At 50.2% G+C, this 13,519-nt stretch overlaps 1 protein-coding gene across 8 annotated transcripts in view; it reads left to right on the top strand.

Moving 5' to 3' along the window:
* The window catches only part of MTCL1 (microtubule crosslinking factor 1), a 126,035-nt gene that overhangs the window by 71,834 nt on the left and 40,682 nt on the right, over nt 1–13,519 (top strand). For all 8 annotated transcript variants that reach the window (XM_019014094.4, XM_055368653.2, XM_063699392.1 and 5 more), the window contains exons 5-6: nt 4,940–6,253; nt 7,345–7,500. In XM_019014094.4, the coding sequence (XP_018869639.3) occupies nt 4,940–6,253; nt 7,345–7,500 (1,470 nt within the window). The remainder of the gene's footprint in view (nt 1–4,939; nt 6,254–7,344; nt 7,501–13,519) is intronic.

Genomic DNA, 13,519 nt, shown 5'->3' with positions numbered 1-13,519 from the left:
CTGTCCCTGTGAATTCCCCTCTGAAGGATCTCCTGGGTTTCTCCATTCTCCAAACTCACTGATCCCCAGGGCATCATTCAAGGGGGGGCAGGCCCCTGCGGCAGCAGAAAGCTCAACTGTTCCCTTCCACTCTCCCCAACCTCCCAGTCTCACTTTGGAATCCATTAATAACAGGGAAATTAAAGTCTGCCATCCCGTTGCTGGGTGCTTATACTCTTCTGGGCTGAGAGTGTTTTCAGTTGACTGGCTCTTGCCCAGGGAAGATCTTTTCCTTAAAAGGGGAAATTCTGCCCCATTGTGAAATGAACAGCATGGAGTTGCATTCACCCTGTGGGTAAAACGGGCCAAGAACAGGAGCTACTGCTCCTTGGGCGCGTGTCAGAAACCCTGGTACCTGGGATGCGTTGAGCCGCCCACCCAGCCGGTGGGATTATTGAGGAAGGAGTTTCTGTTCAGCAGAACGGTGGAATGGAGCGCCCTGGGAACTGCAGGCCCGCAACCAAAACCCAAAGGAAGCTGGCGCCTCGGCGCAAGGTAGGCACGTGGGCAGTCACCCGCTCAGGGTGCTGGCTGGACGGCTGACTTGCAAGCCAAAGAATATATACAGAGAGCAATATATTTCTGTTGCTTGACAAGGCCTTTCCCGCTGGTGGTGATGGTGGTGGGCCCCTGGGTGTCTCCCCTCCTGGCCATGCCTGCCCTCTGCCTGCAACAGGAATCGTGTGTCATATGGAAAGTTGGACTTGACCTACTTTCATACCACATTCCTGGGGCTATCCAATGATCTCTTGAAACCAGAAATGATATCCTTCAGTTTAGACTCGGCCTTAACCCCCTGCCTCCGCTAGACTCTTGGCAGAGTTTTAAGAAGTCTACGGTTACAAGATAAGATGGGCATCCAGCCTCCCGCCACCTGAGCTGAAGCTGTGATTCCATATCTTATGAGAAGGAGTGGCTTCCCCTACTCAGAACAGGCCGAGCTCAGCTTCCCTCAGGCCGCCCCTCTCCTGCACACAACGCCTGGCAGGTACAGCGGGCCCTGCTTCAGCTGCCTCGACCTCACGGAAGACATCTGACTCCTTCATTTAATACACACTCTCCCATGGCTTGCAGGACAGTCTTTCTTTCAAACCCTGCTTTAGTCTTGGTGGCAGGCCTCATAGTGCATGTGTGGTTGTTAAGTAGAAATGACAGCATGCTGTCATGCTGACAGCTTTTTTCTTTAAGGAACGAGAAGACGTTTTGGACATTTTATCAATCCTCAGGTAATCTACAAATTGACACTTGTTAGAGTATGTCATAGGATCTTGCTGCTTTAACTGACCTGGGTTTAGGTTCATGGAGACGGAGGAGAATTGTTCTATGATAGATTTGTAGTGGATGGTGGACAGAGGGTGATGGTGTGAGGTTGAAGGTTTCCAGAAATGTGATTTGAGGGCTCTATGGGGACCTTCTGCCTGCATGAGGGGGTGCAGATAAGCACGTATAACCTCCAGCGTGTTTCAGGACCCTTCAGAGATCTTACCTCCTTCCCCAATTTTTCAGTTCAACTTGTTGGGGAAGACCCCCAGGAGTTGGTCGTAGGTATTTCCCTGAGCCTTCCTTGTCATATCATTTTTCCCCTTCCGTGGGGTTTGTGGTGAGCAAGGAGGGACCAGGCAGAGTGGGATTGCCTGAGTCCCTGGTCCACACGCCTGTTTGAGCCAAAAGCTTCCCGCACCATGCAGGCAACTCTGCCCCTCGCCTGCACCTCCTGGACTGGCTCCACCACATCAAGGCCTCACCAGCTGCAAGTTTCCACGGATGCTGGTCACAGCAGCCGGCCCTGCCCCCACCTTGTCCAGCCCAGTCTCGAGTCCCAGGCTCAAGAAGGGTGGAGAGTGGGGCTGAGTTTCCTTGCAGCTGGACAATGCTGCCCTCTGTGATCTCTGCTGCTGTGGATTTCTCTGCTTTAGAGGTGGGATCATTTAGATGATTTTTGACAATGGACAGACATTGGCTCTCAAGTTAACAATGGGGCTGAGGGCACTCCCCTGTTTTCTGGTCCCAAGCTTTTAAGTGTTTACAATCCATTTCCATTGATAAATATTTTAGCTTAAACTCCATTCCTTCATGGGAACAACAAAGACCTGTCTATGTATTTGGATTTCTTACAAATCTGTGTTTAACAAAAATTGAAAAGGTGCTTGTGTTTGCTCTACTTTTGAAAGTTCTAAGAAGCTGGGGTTGTTTAAAAGTAACATGCCAATTTCTGGTACATACTAGGTACTTAATAAATATTTCCTGAAAGAATGAATGAACAAGGCCAGGTGTGGTGGCTCATACCTGTAATCCCAGCACTTTGGGAGGCTGAGGTGGTGGATCACCTGAGGTCAGGAGTTTGAGACCAGCCTGGCCAACATAGCGAAACCTCATCGCTACCAAAAATACAAAAATTAGCTGGGCATGGTGGCACACTCCTGTAGTCCCAGCTACTCGGGAGGCAGAGGCAGGGGGCAGGAGAATTGCTTGAACCTAGGAGGCAGCGGTTACAGTGAGCCAAGATTGCGCCATTGCACTCCAGCCAGAGTGCAGACTCCAGAGCAAGACTCCATCTCAAAAAAAAAAAAAAAAAGGAATGAATGAACAGATAAACGAGCATGCTTTTCCTCTAGTATTAGTATTAAACACAACGTATGCCTTTTACAGCCCACGTATTCTATGTAGGTTCTTTCAAAAAATACGTCATTACCCCAGCGGCGATGATAGCATAGCCCATTTGCCTCAGTAGTTGTGAGTAGGGCAGACAGCCTTACTTCAAGTTAGTCACAGGATTGCTTTTTATGTCTACCTAACCCAAACCCAACCAAATCCTTCATGTGATAAGTTCTCAGAACTCAAAGACGATGTGACATTTATATGTTATTCTCCTAACGTGCAAAGAAGGAAAAAGACTCTTTACCGGCTCCTTCACCCAATACTAATTGTGTTTCAGACAAATAAGAAAATTAATTTCAGGGAGCTAGAGCATGGTGATTTATCATATACAAACCAGTTTATATATAATAAATACACTTTTTAGGTTTATGATTTATCATATACAGACCATTATTTCATTTGACCCTCACAACAACGTTGTGGTTAAGTGAGCATTCCTGCTTTAGATACAAAGAGACAGGTTCACCGGGGCTCTGTGATGAGCCCAGGTCCCTTAGACAGTAGGAGGGGCAAAGCTAGGACTCCGGGCAGCATGTTTGACCCCAAGTCCAGCAGGCCTGGTTTTGTCCTCAGCTAAGAGATGACAGTGGGCGTGTCATCCTCCCGAGGACGCACAGATAGCGCCAGGGCAAGCTTTCCCTGTGGCAGTGGCTGCATACTTGGTCATAGGTGTTGGGCTGAGCCTTCCTGGTCATATCGTTTTCCCCCTTTCCATGGGGTTTGTGGTGAGCAAGGAGGGACCAGGTAGAGTGGAAGGAGGAAAGTTGGGAGGCGCCGAGGGAGGCATTTCTCTTTCTGCCAAATGATGAGTGTGCGACCAGACTGCGGCAGAGAACGAGCCATGCTCTCTGAGTGTAAAAGCTGCATTGTGAGCACACCTGACGATCTGAAGGAGTTAATTCTCCCCCAGGGGCTGACTTGTTCCACAGAAGGGGCGACAGGCCTGGAGAGCAGTTTGAAGCCTTTTCCTCCACGAGGGCTGTGGGATTTGACTCCCGCAGTGCTGTTGTTGACAGTTTCTCTGTGTGATGGGGGAAACCTTTGCTGAAGCCTTTTGAAACTTTTGATGGCCGATCAAAGAGGAGTGATTCATGAAATCGGTTATTTTCCCCATCTGCTGAATGTGAACAGTAAAACGTTTTTACAAAACCAAAACGGGGAGTTCATCTGGCTTCAAAACAAGGAGACCAGCCCTGCAAAGCAGAGTTGACTTTCCACTGGATCCAAAAAGTGTCATTTTGACCTCAGCCAAGCATTGCAGGCTGTGAACAGCAGAGTCAGCTTTTGAGGATCCTCCAGAACCCTCTGGAAGCCCTATGAGGACACTTCTTAGGTTTTGATACACTTGACTCTATCCAACACTTACCTCCTTGCCTTGGGTCTCTGAGTTTAATTTCCTGCTGTGTTATAGCAACTAAAGGGAAAGGAACGTAAGTAAAGGCTCTGAAGTTGCACTTGCATGGCAAGAGGCTGCAAGGAGCTCAGGTGTCTGGGTCTGCAGTACCCAGTGTGTACCCAGAGCTCGGTACTGACTCAGCACGTGCCTGGACTTCCAAACACCTTCATGCTCATACCTCATGTTTTTGTCATGTCATTCTTGTGGGACATTAGGGCTGGGGAGACCGGGATGGGGAGAAGCGAATTGCCCTGTCTCAGGTACCTTAGGAAACCAGGGGAAAGCTGAGCTCTTATTTGGGGTGGCCTGACTTCCCCATCCTGGTCAGACCTCGTGGATTGTGGGCCACTTTGAAAGAGGGAGGTCTGCACGTTGGAGGTGGTGAGTGCAGCAGGGTGGAACCCTGTCTGCCTGCACCAGGCCTTGGTGAGGGGTCCTGCTGTCTCTCACTGGTGCTGGTGAGTAACCAGGTGGGATCCAGAGAGCAAGGAGGGGTTGCGCATTCCCGCTGGGTTTTGGGCCTCATTTCGTTTTCCCTTCTTTGCCCATAACTTGTATGATGGTTTCCACGTGCACTTTTTTTTTCCAAACTAATTTTTTTTTTGTTTCTTTTGCTTCTGTGGCAAAGCAACAAACTGTAGGCCTTTCACAGGCCCCCTCCACAAAGCCCCTGGGCCCACCTCTGCTTTGTCTTGGCTGTTTCTCTATGTAACTCAGCGGCACCGATGGGAAGATCGGTGTTTGATGTTTGTGTGCATTGGGGGCGAGGTGTGAGGGGAATCATGAAAAACACGAACATTTGGTATTTTCAAATAACCCTTCTCCCGGGCTGTTCTCTCCTGGCAGGATGACAGTGCCGATTTGAGGTGCCAGCTCCAGTTTGCCAAAGAGGAAGCCTTCCTGATGCGCAAAAAGATGGCCAAGCTAGGAAGGGAGAAGGACGAGCTGGAGCAGGAGCTCCAGAAGTACAAGTCCCTCTATGGGGATGTGGACAGTCCCCTGCCCACGGGGGAAGCAGGCGGGCCCCCCAGCACCCGGGAGGCCGAGCTGAAGCTGCGGCTAAAGCTGGTGGAGGAGGAAGCCAACATCTTGGGCCGGAAGATCGTGGAGCTGGAGGTGGAGAACCGTGGCCTCAAGGCAGAGATGGAGGACATGCGGGGCCAGCAGGAGCGGGAGGGCCCGGGTCGGGACCATGCACCCAGCATTCCTACCTCACCCTTCGGTGACTCCCTGGAGTCCTCCACTGAGCTCCGCCGCCACCTGCAGTTTGTAGAAGAGGAAGCGGAGTTGCTCCGGAGGTCCATCTCCGAGATCGAAGACCACAACCGGCAACTGACCCACGAGCTCAGCAAGTTTAAGTTTGAGCCTCCCCGGGAGCCGGGCTGGCTAGGGGAGGGTGCAAGTCCTGGTGCCGGGGGTGGGGCCCCCCTGCAGGAGGAGCTGAAGTCAGCCAGGCTGCAGATCAGTGAGCTCAGCGGCAAGGTGCTCAAACTGCAGCACGAGAACCACGCGCTGCTGTCCAACATCCAGCGCTGCGACCTGGCAGCCCACCTGGGGCTGCGTGCCCCCAGTCCCCGGGACAGCGATGCCGAGAGTGATGCGGGCAAGAAGGAGAGTGATGGGGAGGAGAGCCGCCTGCCCCAGCCCAAGCGGGAAGGGCCTGTTGGCGGGGAGAGTGACTCGGAGGAGATGTTTGAGAAGACGTCGGGCTTCGGGAGCGGGAAGCCATCGGAGGCCAGCGAGCCATGCCCCACGGAGCTCCTGAAGGCCCGGGAGGACTCTGAGTACCTAGTGACCCTAAAACACGAGGCCCAGCGGCTAGAGCGGACGGTGGAGCGCCTCATCACAGACACCGACAGCTTCCTCCATGATGCAGGGCTGCGGGGTGGTGCGCCCTTACCGGGGCCTGGCCTCCACGGCGAAGAGGAGCAGGGTGAGGGGGACCAGCAGGAGCCCCACCTGCTGGGGACCATCAACGCCAAGATGAAGGCTTTCAAGAAAGAGCTGCAGGCCTTCCTGGAGCAGGTGAACCGCATTGGGGATGGCCTATCCCCCTTGCCCCACCTCACAGAGTCCTCTAGCTTCCTCTCCACTGTGACTTCCGTGTCCCGGGACTCCCCCATCGGGAACCTGGGGAAGGAGCTGGGCCCAGACTTGCAGGTAAGGGGGCTCGTGGCTTCGCCTCCCTGCTCCGCCTTGCTCTTCCTCCTTCTCGCTGGCATTGCTGCACTCGGGCTCACGCTGCTCACGGCTGCTTGGTTATGATTTCAAACCTGCATTGTACTAAAGCCTCCGGGGCAACCGGATCCTCTCTCTTGGTTGGGGTCCGTTTTTTTTTGTTTTTTTTTTTTAAGTTCTCTTGTATTGCCTTGTTTCTTTTTCCTTTTTCCTGTCTTATTTTTAACTGCGCCGCGGCTCATGGTTTAGAGGCCCTCCCAGACACGAGGCTAAGCCCAGTGGAAGCGATAGGGCTCGACGCATGCCGGCCTTGCTCCTCTCTTGGTATCTCAACCAACCAGCCACCCGCTGAAGAAGCCGTGAGGAGGCTAAGACAAACGCATGTCACAGTCAGGATAATTAGCAGACTCGCTAACGAGCACGTCCCTTCCTGGGTGTGTTTCAAGGGACACAGTGCAGTCCAAGGCCCTAGGCAGCCCAGGCCCCCACTCCCACTGGAGGATCAGCCAAAGCGGGCGAGGAGCACGGTGCTGAGAAGGATGGTTTTGGTGGAAAAGCTCTGCTGGCTCCTGCCGCCCTGCCGCCGCTGGGGAGGGCGCGGAGGGCCTCCGAGGACTGCTGTCCTAGCCTCGCCTGGGTGCATGGCCCAGCTGCCGCCCTGGACTGTGGCTTTGGCTGCTCGACCCACAAGTAAGGAAGGAAGAGCCTCGTTTTCCGTTTCCTTCATGGGTAGCGTGCTTGCAGTTGAGTTCTGGATTCACGCATCGTCATCGCATGTGCCCCGTAACCAGTGTTTTGCACCCCCACTTTCTCTTTTTGCTTTTCAGATGCGTCCACCCGCCCCTTTGCTCATTCTCATCTTGGGTCTGTTTTCTTCACTTTCTTACACCACTGTCTTTAAGCCTGTGTTTCTGTTCGTGCTGTTCTTTGTCTGGTCGTTTTCTCAGTCGTCTCCCTTGTCCATTTTTGTTTTCTTTATCCCCCCTCCCTGCCTCCACCCTTGTCCTTTGTTTGTTTTTTTGTTTAAAATTTTAAAAAACAACAACAACAAATTCCTCCCGTGCACCTAACAGTCCAGACTGAAAGAGCAGCTGGAGTGGCAGCTCGGGCCGGCCCGAGGGGACGAGCGGGAGAGCCTGCGCCTCCGAGCCGCGCGGGAGCTGCACCGCCGCGCAGACGGGGACGCCGGGAGCCACGGGCTGGGAGGCCAGACCTGCTTCAGCCTGGAGGTCAGCGTGGGCAAGCAATCCCTCCCCCCGCCCTCCCCCTCCTTTTTCTGTGTGGCTGGCTGTGTGACGTTTTCTGTCCCGGACGAGGCCCTGAGGGAACATGGCAGGAGGAGGTGGAACTAGGTGGAACTCACTTGGCAGCAAACCCATTTTGTGGCACTGGGACAGGCAGGTGTGTGCAGGTGCCTGCGGTGAACTGCTGTGCTTGTCAGACAGAGGGACAGCTCACTGTAGGCACTGTCCACCTCCTGTTTCCGCAGACCGGGAGCACCTGGAAGTAGGCTGATTGGTGAGTGCGCAGTGGCTTCTTGTCCAGTCGCAGAGAAAGAAGGGATGAAAACCCAGCACGGGCTTCCCTGCTCTGGAGGAAACTCTCCTTAGAGTTCCCCTTTTCAGCTCTTTGTTGCCTGTGTCTCGTGTGACCATCCCACGGTCTCGAGTGACACTGCTGGCAGGTTGGTAGAATCAGGGAGGCTCGCTCCTGACCTGTGGGCACCCCTAGCAGTGTCTGTCACCACAGTGACCCGGTATACACAAGGCTTCAGCCACCACAGAGACCACGGTTGGAAGTGTTGTCAGCAGCCTGGAAGAGTGAAAGCTCTTAGATGCGGGCCACCCCACCTGGGACAGAAAGGGGATCCCCGAGGAGCTGTTGAATGAGGAAGCACCTTTAAAAGTCCAAATGCTGTGTCAGTGTAAAGTGTGAATAATAGAGAATGCAGTGTCCTGCCACTGGGGACTGTCAAGGGGGAAAGCGTGTCGCAGCTCCCCTAGTCAGGGGCCCAGTTTTCCCTTCCCACTGTAGCTCTTTCTTCTTTGCCATGGGCTGTTTCTGGAACCACAGCTCCGGCTACACAGGGCGGCCCCCTTCCCTTTGATGGCTGGTTTTACAGGAACTGCATCTCCCTTCCCGAGTGTTCTGTCCTTCAAGGTGTGTCACACATAGCTGTGTGCAGTTAGAGCCTGTGTCAGAGAGCTCTCCTCCTGGATTCTTCCTAGGTCCTTATTGTGTAACCTGGAGCAGTGATAAGTTGTCACCATCATGAATGCATCGCATAGCTTCAGAAACTGGGAGTGATTTGGGAGAGAGAAGCATACTTAGTTGAAGCAAACCAAATACTGAGGAGCAATAAAGCTTCACAAGAAGTAGATTAGCAGAGTGAGCTGGTGCCATGTGACAGCACAGGATCTCCAAACAATGCAGCTCAGAAGGGAACAGCAGGTCTTCAGATGAAGTCTCTCATTCTGCGGATGAGAAAAATGAGGCCCGAGAAGTGAAGCGGCTTGCCAGTAAACCCTCCTCCTGGTTGGTGGCAGAACTGGGTCTAGAACAGCCTCCAGCCAGCTGCAGCCCCTGCTCCCCAGCACATCCCCAGAGGGGCCTGATCTGTAGTAGTGGGAGGGCTCTGCACTGAGCCCTGGGTGCGTTTCTAAAGAGTCACTCTGACGACTAATTGTACAGCCGCTGTCTTGCCATGGAATGGCACCTTTTTAAAACATCCATCTAGTTTCTTTTAATTTTCTATATTTTAACAAGAGAGCTAAAAATCTCCATAGTGAAAGGCCAGGTCTAGGGAGCGTCATTTCCTAGAAGGGGAAGCAGTATGAATCAGGAGTTTTAAACAAACATCCCTCATGCTGATGTTTTTTATTCACAAAGACATTTCACACAGAAAAGAAAACTCAATTATGCTGCAAACACATCCTATTTTATTTTATTTTTTAATAAGGCATGTTCTGGAGCCACTTTGAATCTCCACAGTGTTTCCTTTTATTAGAGAAGCTGGATGTGGATCTGTCGCAGAGCCTGGGTCGGGAGAGGCCGCCCTGTCCCTGGTGTGAATGTCACTCTGACAGCCTTGTTAGTTTGGTCTTTGAATATGACATTGTGTTAAAGAATTGTACAATGGATAATTCTGGGGAGCAGAACTCTTAAAAGCCTTTTAATGAGAATATCCCTGAATTTGCTGCCAACAATTGCTTTCCCATGAGGCTCTAATGGAAACAGTACACAAAGCTCCCATAAGTCAGCCCAGCAGCCCGGCCAGAGACTCACACAGACCCCGCGGGAGTAACTGGGGGAAAGACAACATGGACACCTTCATGCAGACTGAGGCAGGGCTGGAGCTGGAGGTCCTGCCGGCAGCTTTCTTTGCTCCCTTCTACATTTCCCTTGAAATAACCACGGATTTTGCCCTCAGGCCAACCACGACTCTACCTGTGTGGATCCCCTTTAGCTCTCTGCCCGTAGCTCCTCGGGTGTGGGAGGGGGCCCAATAGCACACCTAGTATCAGCGACATCAAAGAAGAAACTTTTCCATATTTAAGCAGAAAAAGGATTTGTTCCTCAAGCTGCACTTACAAAATGCCTCTGTGTCTTCTGCCTTATGGATTTTTATATTTGGGGAAAGAGGAAAGAAGATAAGTTATTATTTTGAAAGATTGAGGCATTTTGGCCCGACCAAAACTGTGACTACTACTCATAGTTGTACCAGCAGCAGCAGTTATAACAATAAAGAGTAGAAAAAGAAGTGCATTCTTACACAGGACACATTTTAGCAGATTGCAAATCTGGGCAGTGGAGGAGCCCTGCTGCTCAGACGCCACCATTCACTAAACCTGGGAAAGGGGCGGCCTCTCCAAGGCCAGCATTCTTATAAACAGCCACATCCAGAGCAAACTGAAGTCAGAACCCACGGACACCCACTGACACATCAATGCAACCACGCAAAAATGAACTGCTAAAAAAAAAACACACTTCAGGACGAGTGTTTCTGCTGCCTGCTCTTCTCAGGAGATATTAGCGAGATGCTCACACTGTGCACTGGACTCTTCCCTGACTTCACTCCCTGGGGTTCCCATCAAATGTGAGACATTCGCATTTGTTAAGAGAGGGTGGTGTGTAGAATGGGTTGGAATATGCGAGGCACCTTAAAAATAGTCCTGAATGAGAAGTAGCCATGCACGGACGCTGGTCAGATTTCAGGTATAAAGGAGACCAGGCCTGTGCCCAGAGGATTGAGTTTCTGGGTCAGAAATCTCAAAGAGCTCTTCTCCTCAGTGCCTGCTTTTATCCTTCAATCAAGGAAGCACACAAAGCACTCACAATCCCACGTGCCTCAGCTGTGAAATGCCAGCCACAAGGAAGTTACGTGGGGTTTTATGCCAAGTATTTGCACTCATGTGTTGGCCTCATGTACTGCTTTTGAAATAAGTGGTTGCAAAACTGGCCAGGACAAAATGGAACCCTCCAGAAAATGAAGCCATGGTCATGGTGATGGAATTGTCCTAATAGGAGTAGCATTGCTATGCACTCTAGTGATGGCCATGAAAAGTCTTCCTTTTCTGTTTGTGTTTGAGATTGTGAAGTTATCTTCTTAAGTGTGGGAAGTAATTTATAAGCCACTTTCTCTGGAGGTGGGGAAGTTAGCCTTTGTCAATCAGTGTGGGATGCAGCTCTATTGGGGAAGACATGGACAGGAGTTCCAGAACACTGATGTGGGGAGAATGGTTACAATTGTCAAGACTAGTGTCTCAGCAGCCTCGGAAACAAGTGAGGGTGGTGGTGGTTTAGATAAGCTGCTTTAATAGGGAGATCAAGATGAATTTGATGTATAATCAGAATCCTAGGTAAGTGAACAAAAAAAGGGTTTTTTTTTTTAGAATCAAACCTTTGGGGATTGGGTGGTAAAGGGAAATATTTATTTTTTTAGAAGACATTTATGTGTCATGTGAAACTTTTCTCCAAATGTATGTGGTTGTATGCAGTTGTGTGGCAGTAGAGTAATTCTAGGCTGAACCTTTTGCCATAGCACGTTTGTATGTTGTTTTTTGTAACATTGGAGTGACATTGGCATCCCAGCTAGGGGCAGTTGTCCATGGGAGTTTTAATATTGCATTAGCAAAAATGGACAATAAAGGAAAATGAAACTTCTAATAATCAGGAGGATCTAAACTTGTCTGCTGTTGAGCAGGCAGCAGTCTCCAGAGACAACACTGGAGCCATCGTAGGTGAGTCCGACTTCCCCAGTGAACAGACTCAAGGACCTCCCTTTCTGTGACTCTTCAAAGGTGTGGTTCAAACAGAAGAGCACGTTTTAAATCCAATGACACTGAAGTATGAGCTTCATATATTGTTTCAGATAAAAATGGTTTCTTAACATATATATTATTTATTAAAATTAAAACCAAACTAAATAGTTCATGCAATGTATAGAAACTAAACTAATAGATCTTTGCTTTTCTTAAACAATAAGCTTGATTAGGATGTCTGTTTTTACACCTAATAAAGCTTTTGGCTAGCACCTAATGCGTTAAATAAGGAGGATTTTTACATTTTGAGTTTATGGAGTAATGTGTAGCTGGAAAGTAAAGCTGGCAGGAGAGCAGCCTAGGTGACCTGGAAACAGTCCTGCACGCCCTGAGAGAGGAGGGAAGCCCCAAGGGCAGGTGTGGCCGCTGTGTTTACTGCTCTGTCCCCCACGCTTTAGATGGTGCCTAGCACTGGAGGTGCTCAATAAATATTGAATAAAACACTGCATAAAATACAAAGTATCCTCTTAAATACATCGCTGAATTCCCAGGAAATTTAGGGGAATCTTCAAGAGTTGGAATTGATTTTAGATTTGAGACCCAGAAGGCCAGGCACGGTGGCTCACGCCTGTAATCTCAGCACTTTGGGAGGCTGAGGCAGGCGGATCACTTGAGGTCAGGAGTTTGAGACCAGCCTGACCAACATGGTGAAACCCTATCTCTACTAAAAATACAAAAATTAGCTGGGCGTCATGGTGGGTACCTGTAATCCCAGCTGCTCGGGAGGCTGAGGCAGGAGAATCGCTTGAACCCGGGAGGTGGAGGTTGCAGTGAGCCGACATCACGCCACTGCACTCCAGCCTGGCTGGGCGACAGAGTGAGACCCTGTCTCAAAAAACAAACAAGCAAACAAAGAATTGAGAACCAGAGTGGTCTCTGTGGCCCTTGGGTGGGTGGATTAGGGAGATTGTTGCCAGAAATGGTAACTGGGAGCCTTGGGTTTCAGCAGCTCCAAGGGAACAGGAGATGGGGCCTGGGCCCAACATTGCAGGGAAAGAAAGGAAATGAACGAACAAGAGAAGCATCTGCCTGCTGGCCCCAGGGCAGGGAGCAGGGAGGCAGCACTGATACTTGTTTCCCCAGCATGAGCCTCTGGATCAGGAGTGGGAGGACTGAAGCTGGCCTCACCCAATGTCAGGCTTTGAATTGATGTTACCAGTTTGGTCCGGGAATCCCCAAAGAAAGGGATTTATGTTATGTTGCTAGCTCCACCAAACAGGAAACCAATCTGGAGGCACATCCTCCACCCAGATCCATACTAGATCCATGGATAAGTGCCCCTGGGAGATAAAGTCACACAAGCCAGTAACGTCCAACAGGGACACAAGTTGGCACAAGTTGGCAGACACGGCAAATAGCAGGATTCAACCCTAAGACTGCAGATAATAGAATTATCAGATGGACGCTATCAGATAAGTGCCTACACAGCTATTAAAGGCAAGCAAACAGGAGAAGAGTATGTCACCATCATAAAAGACCACACATTTTCTAAATAATAGACCTTTTGGAAATGCAAAATTAGTCATTGAGGTCAATTCAACATGTAGGGAAATGCATCTTTTCAGAGAACCCCAAACAATGCTTAATATGTGTAAGAGACTATAGTAGTCTCAAACAACTAGCAAATCAAAGAAGCATTTAATGCTGTCAGAAATTACTGAGTTTTTTGAAAATAAGATGTTTACATCTCTAGCTTTCAAAATTTTATGCCGAACTTGGTGAATCCCCAGTGTCTGATTTTCTGTCTCCGTTCTTCTTTCCTTAATACCCCTTTCTCATATCCCCAGTGCTAAGGGAAGTGCTCTGCTCTTTTATTTTTTGCATTTTCTGTTCTTGGGGTATGATCTTCACTCTTGACTACCCAGGTACCGATTAGGAGGAGCAAACAGTATCCTCAGGGAGAAGTAGTAGATAAGTTAAAGGGACT

The sequence above is a fragment of the Gorilla gorilla genome, chromosome 17, assembly GCF_029281585.2.
Source record: "Gorilla gorilla gorilla isolate KB3781 chromosome 17, NHGRI_mGorGor1-v2.1_pri, whole genome shotgun sequence".
NCBI classification, from domain to species: Eukaryota; Metazoa; Chordata; class Mammalia; order Primates; family Hominidae; genus Gorilla; species Gorilla gorilla.
The sequence above is the reverse complement of the archived record's forward strand: the minus strand, read 5'-3'. Positions and strand labels throughout refer to the sequence as shown.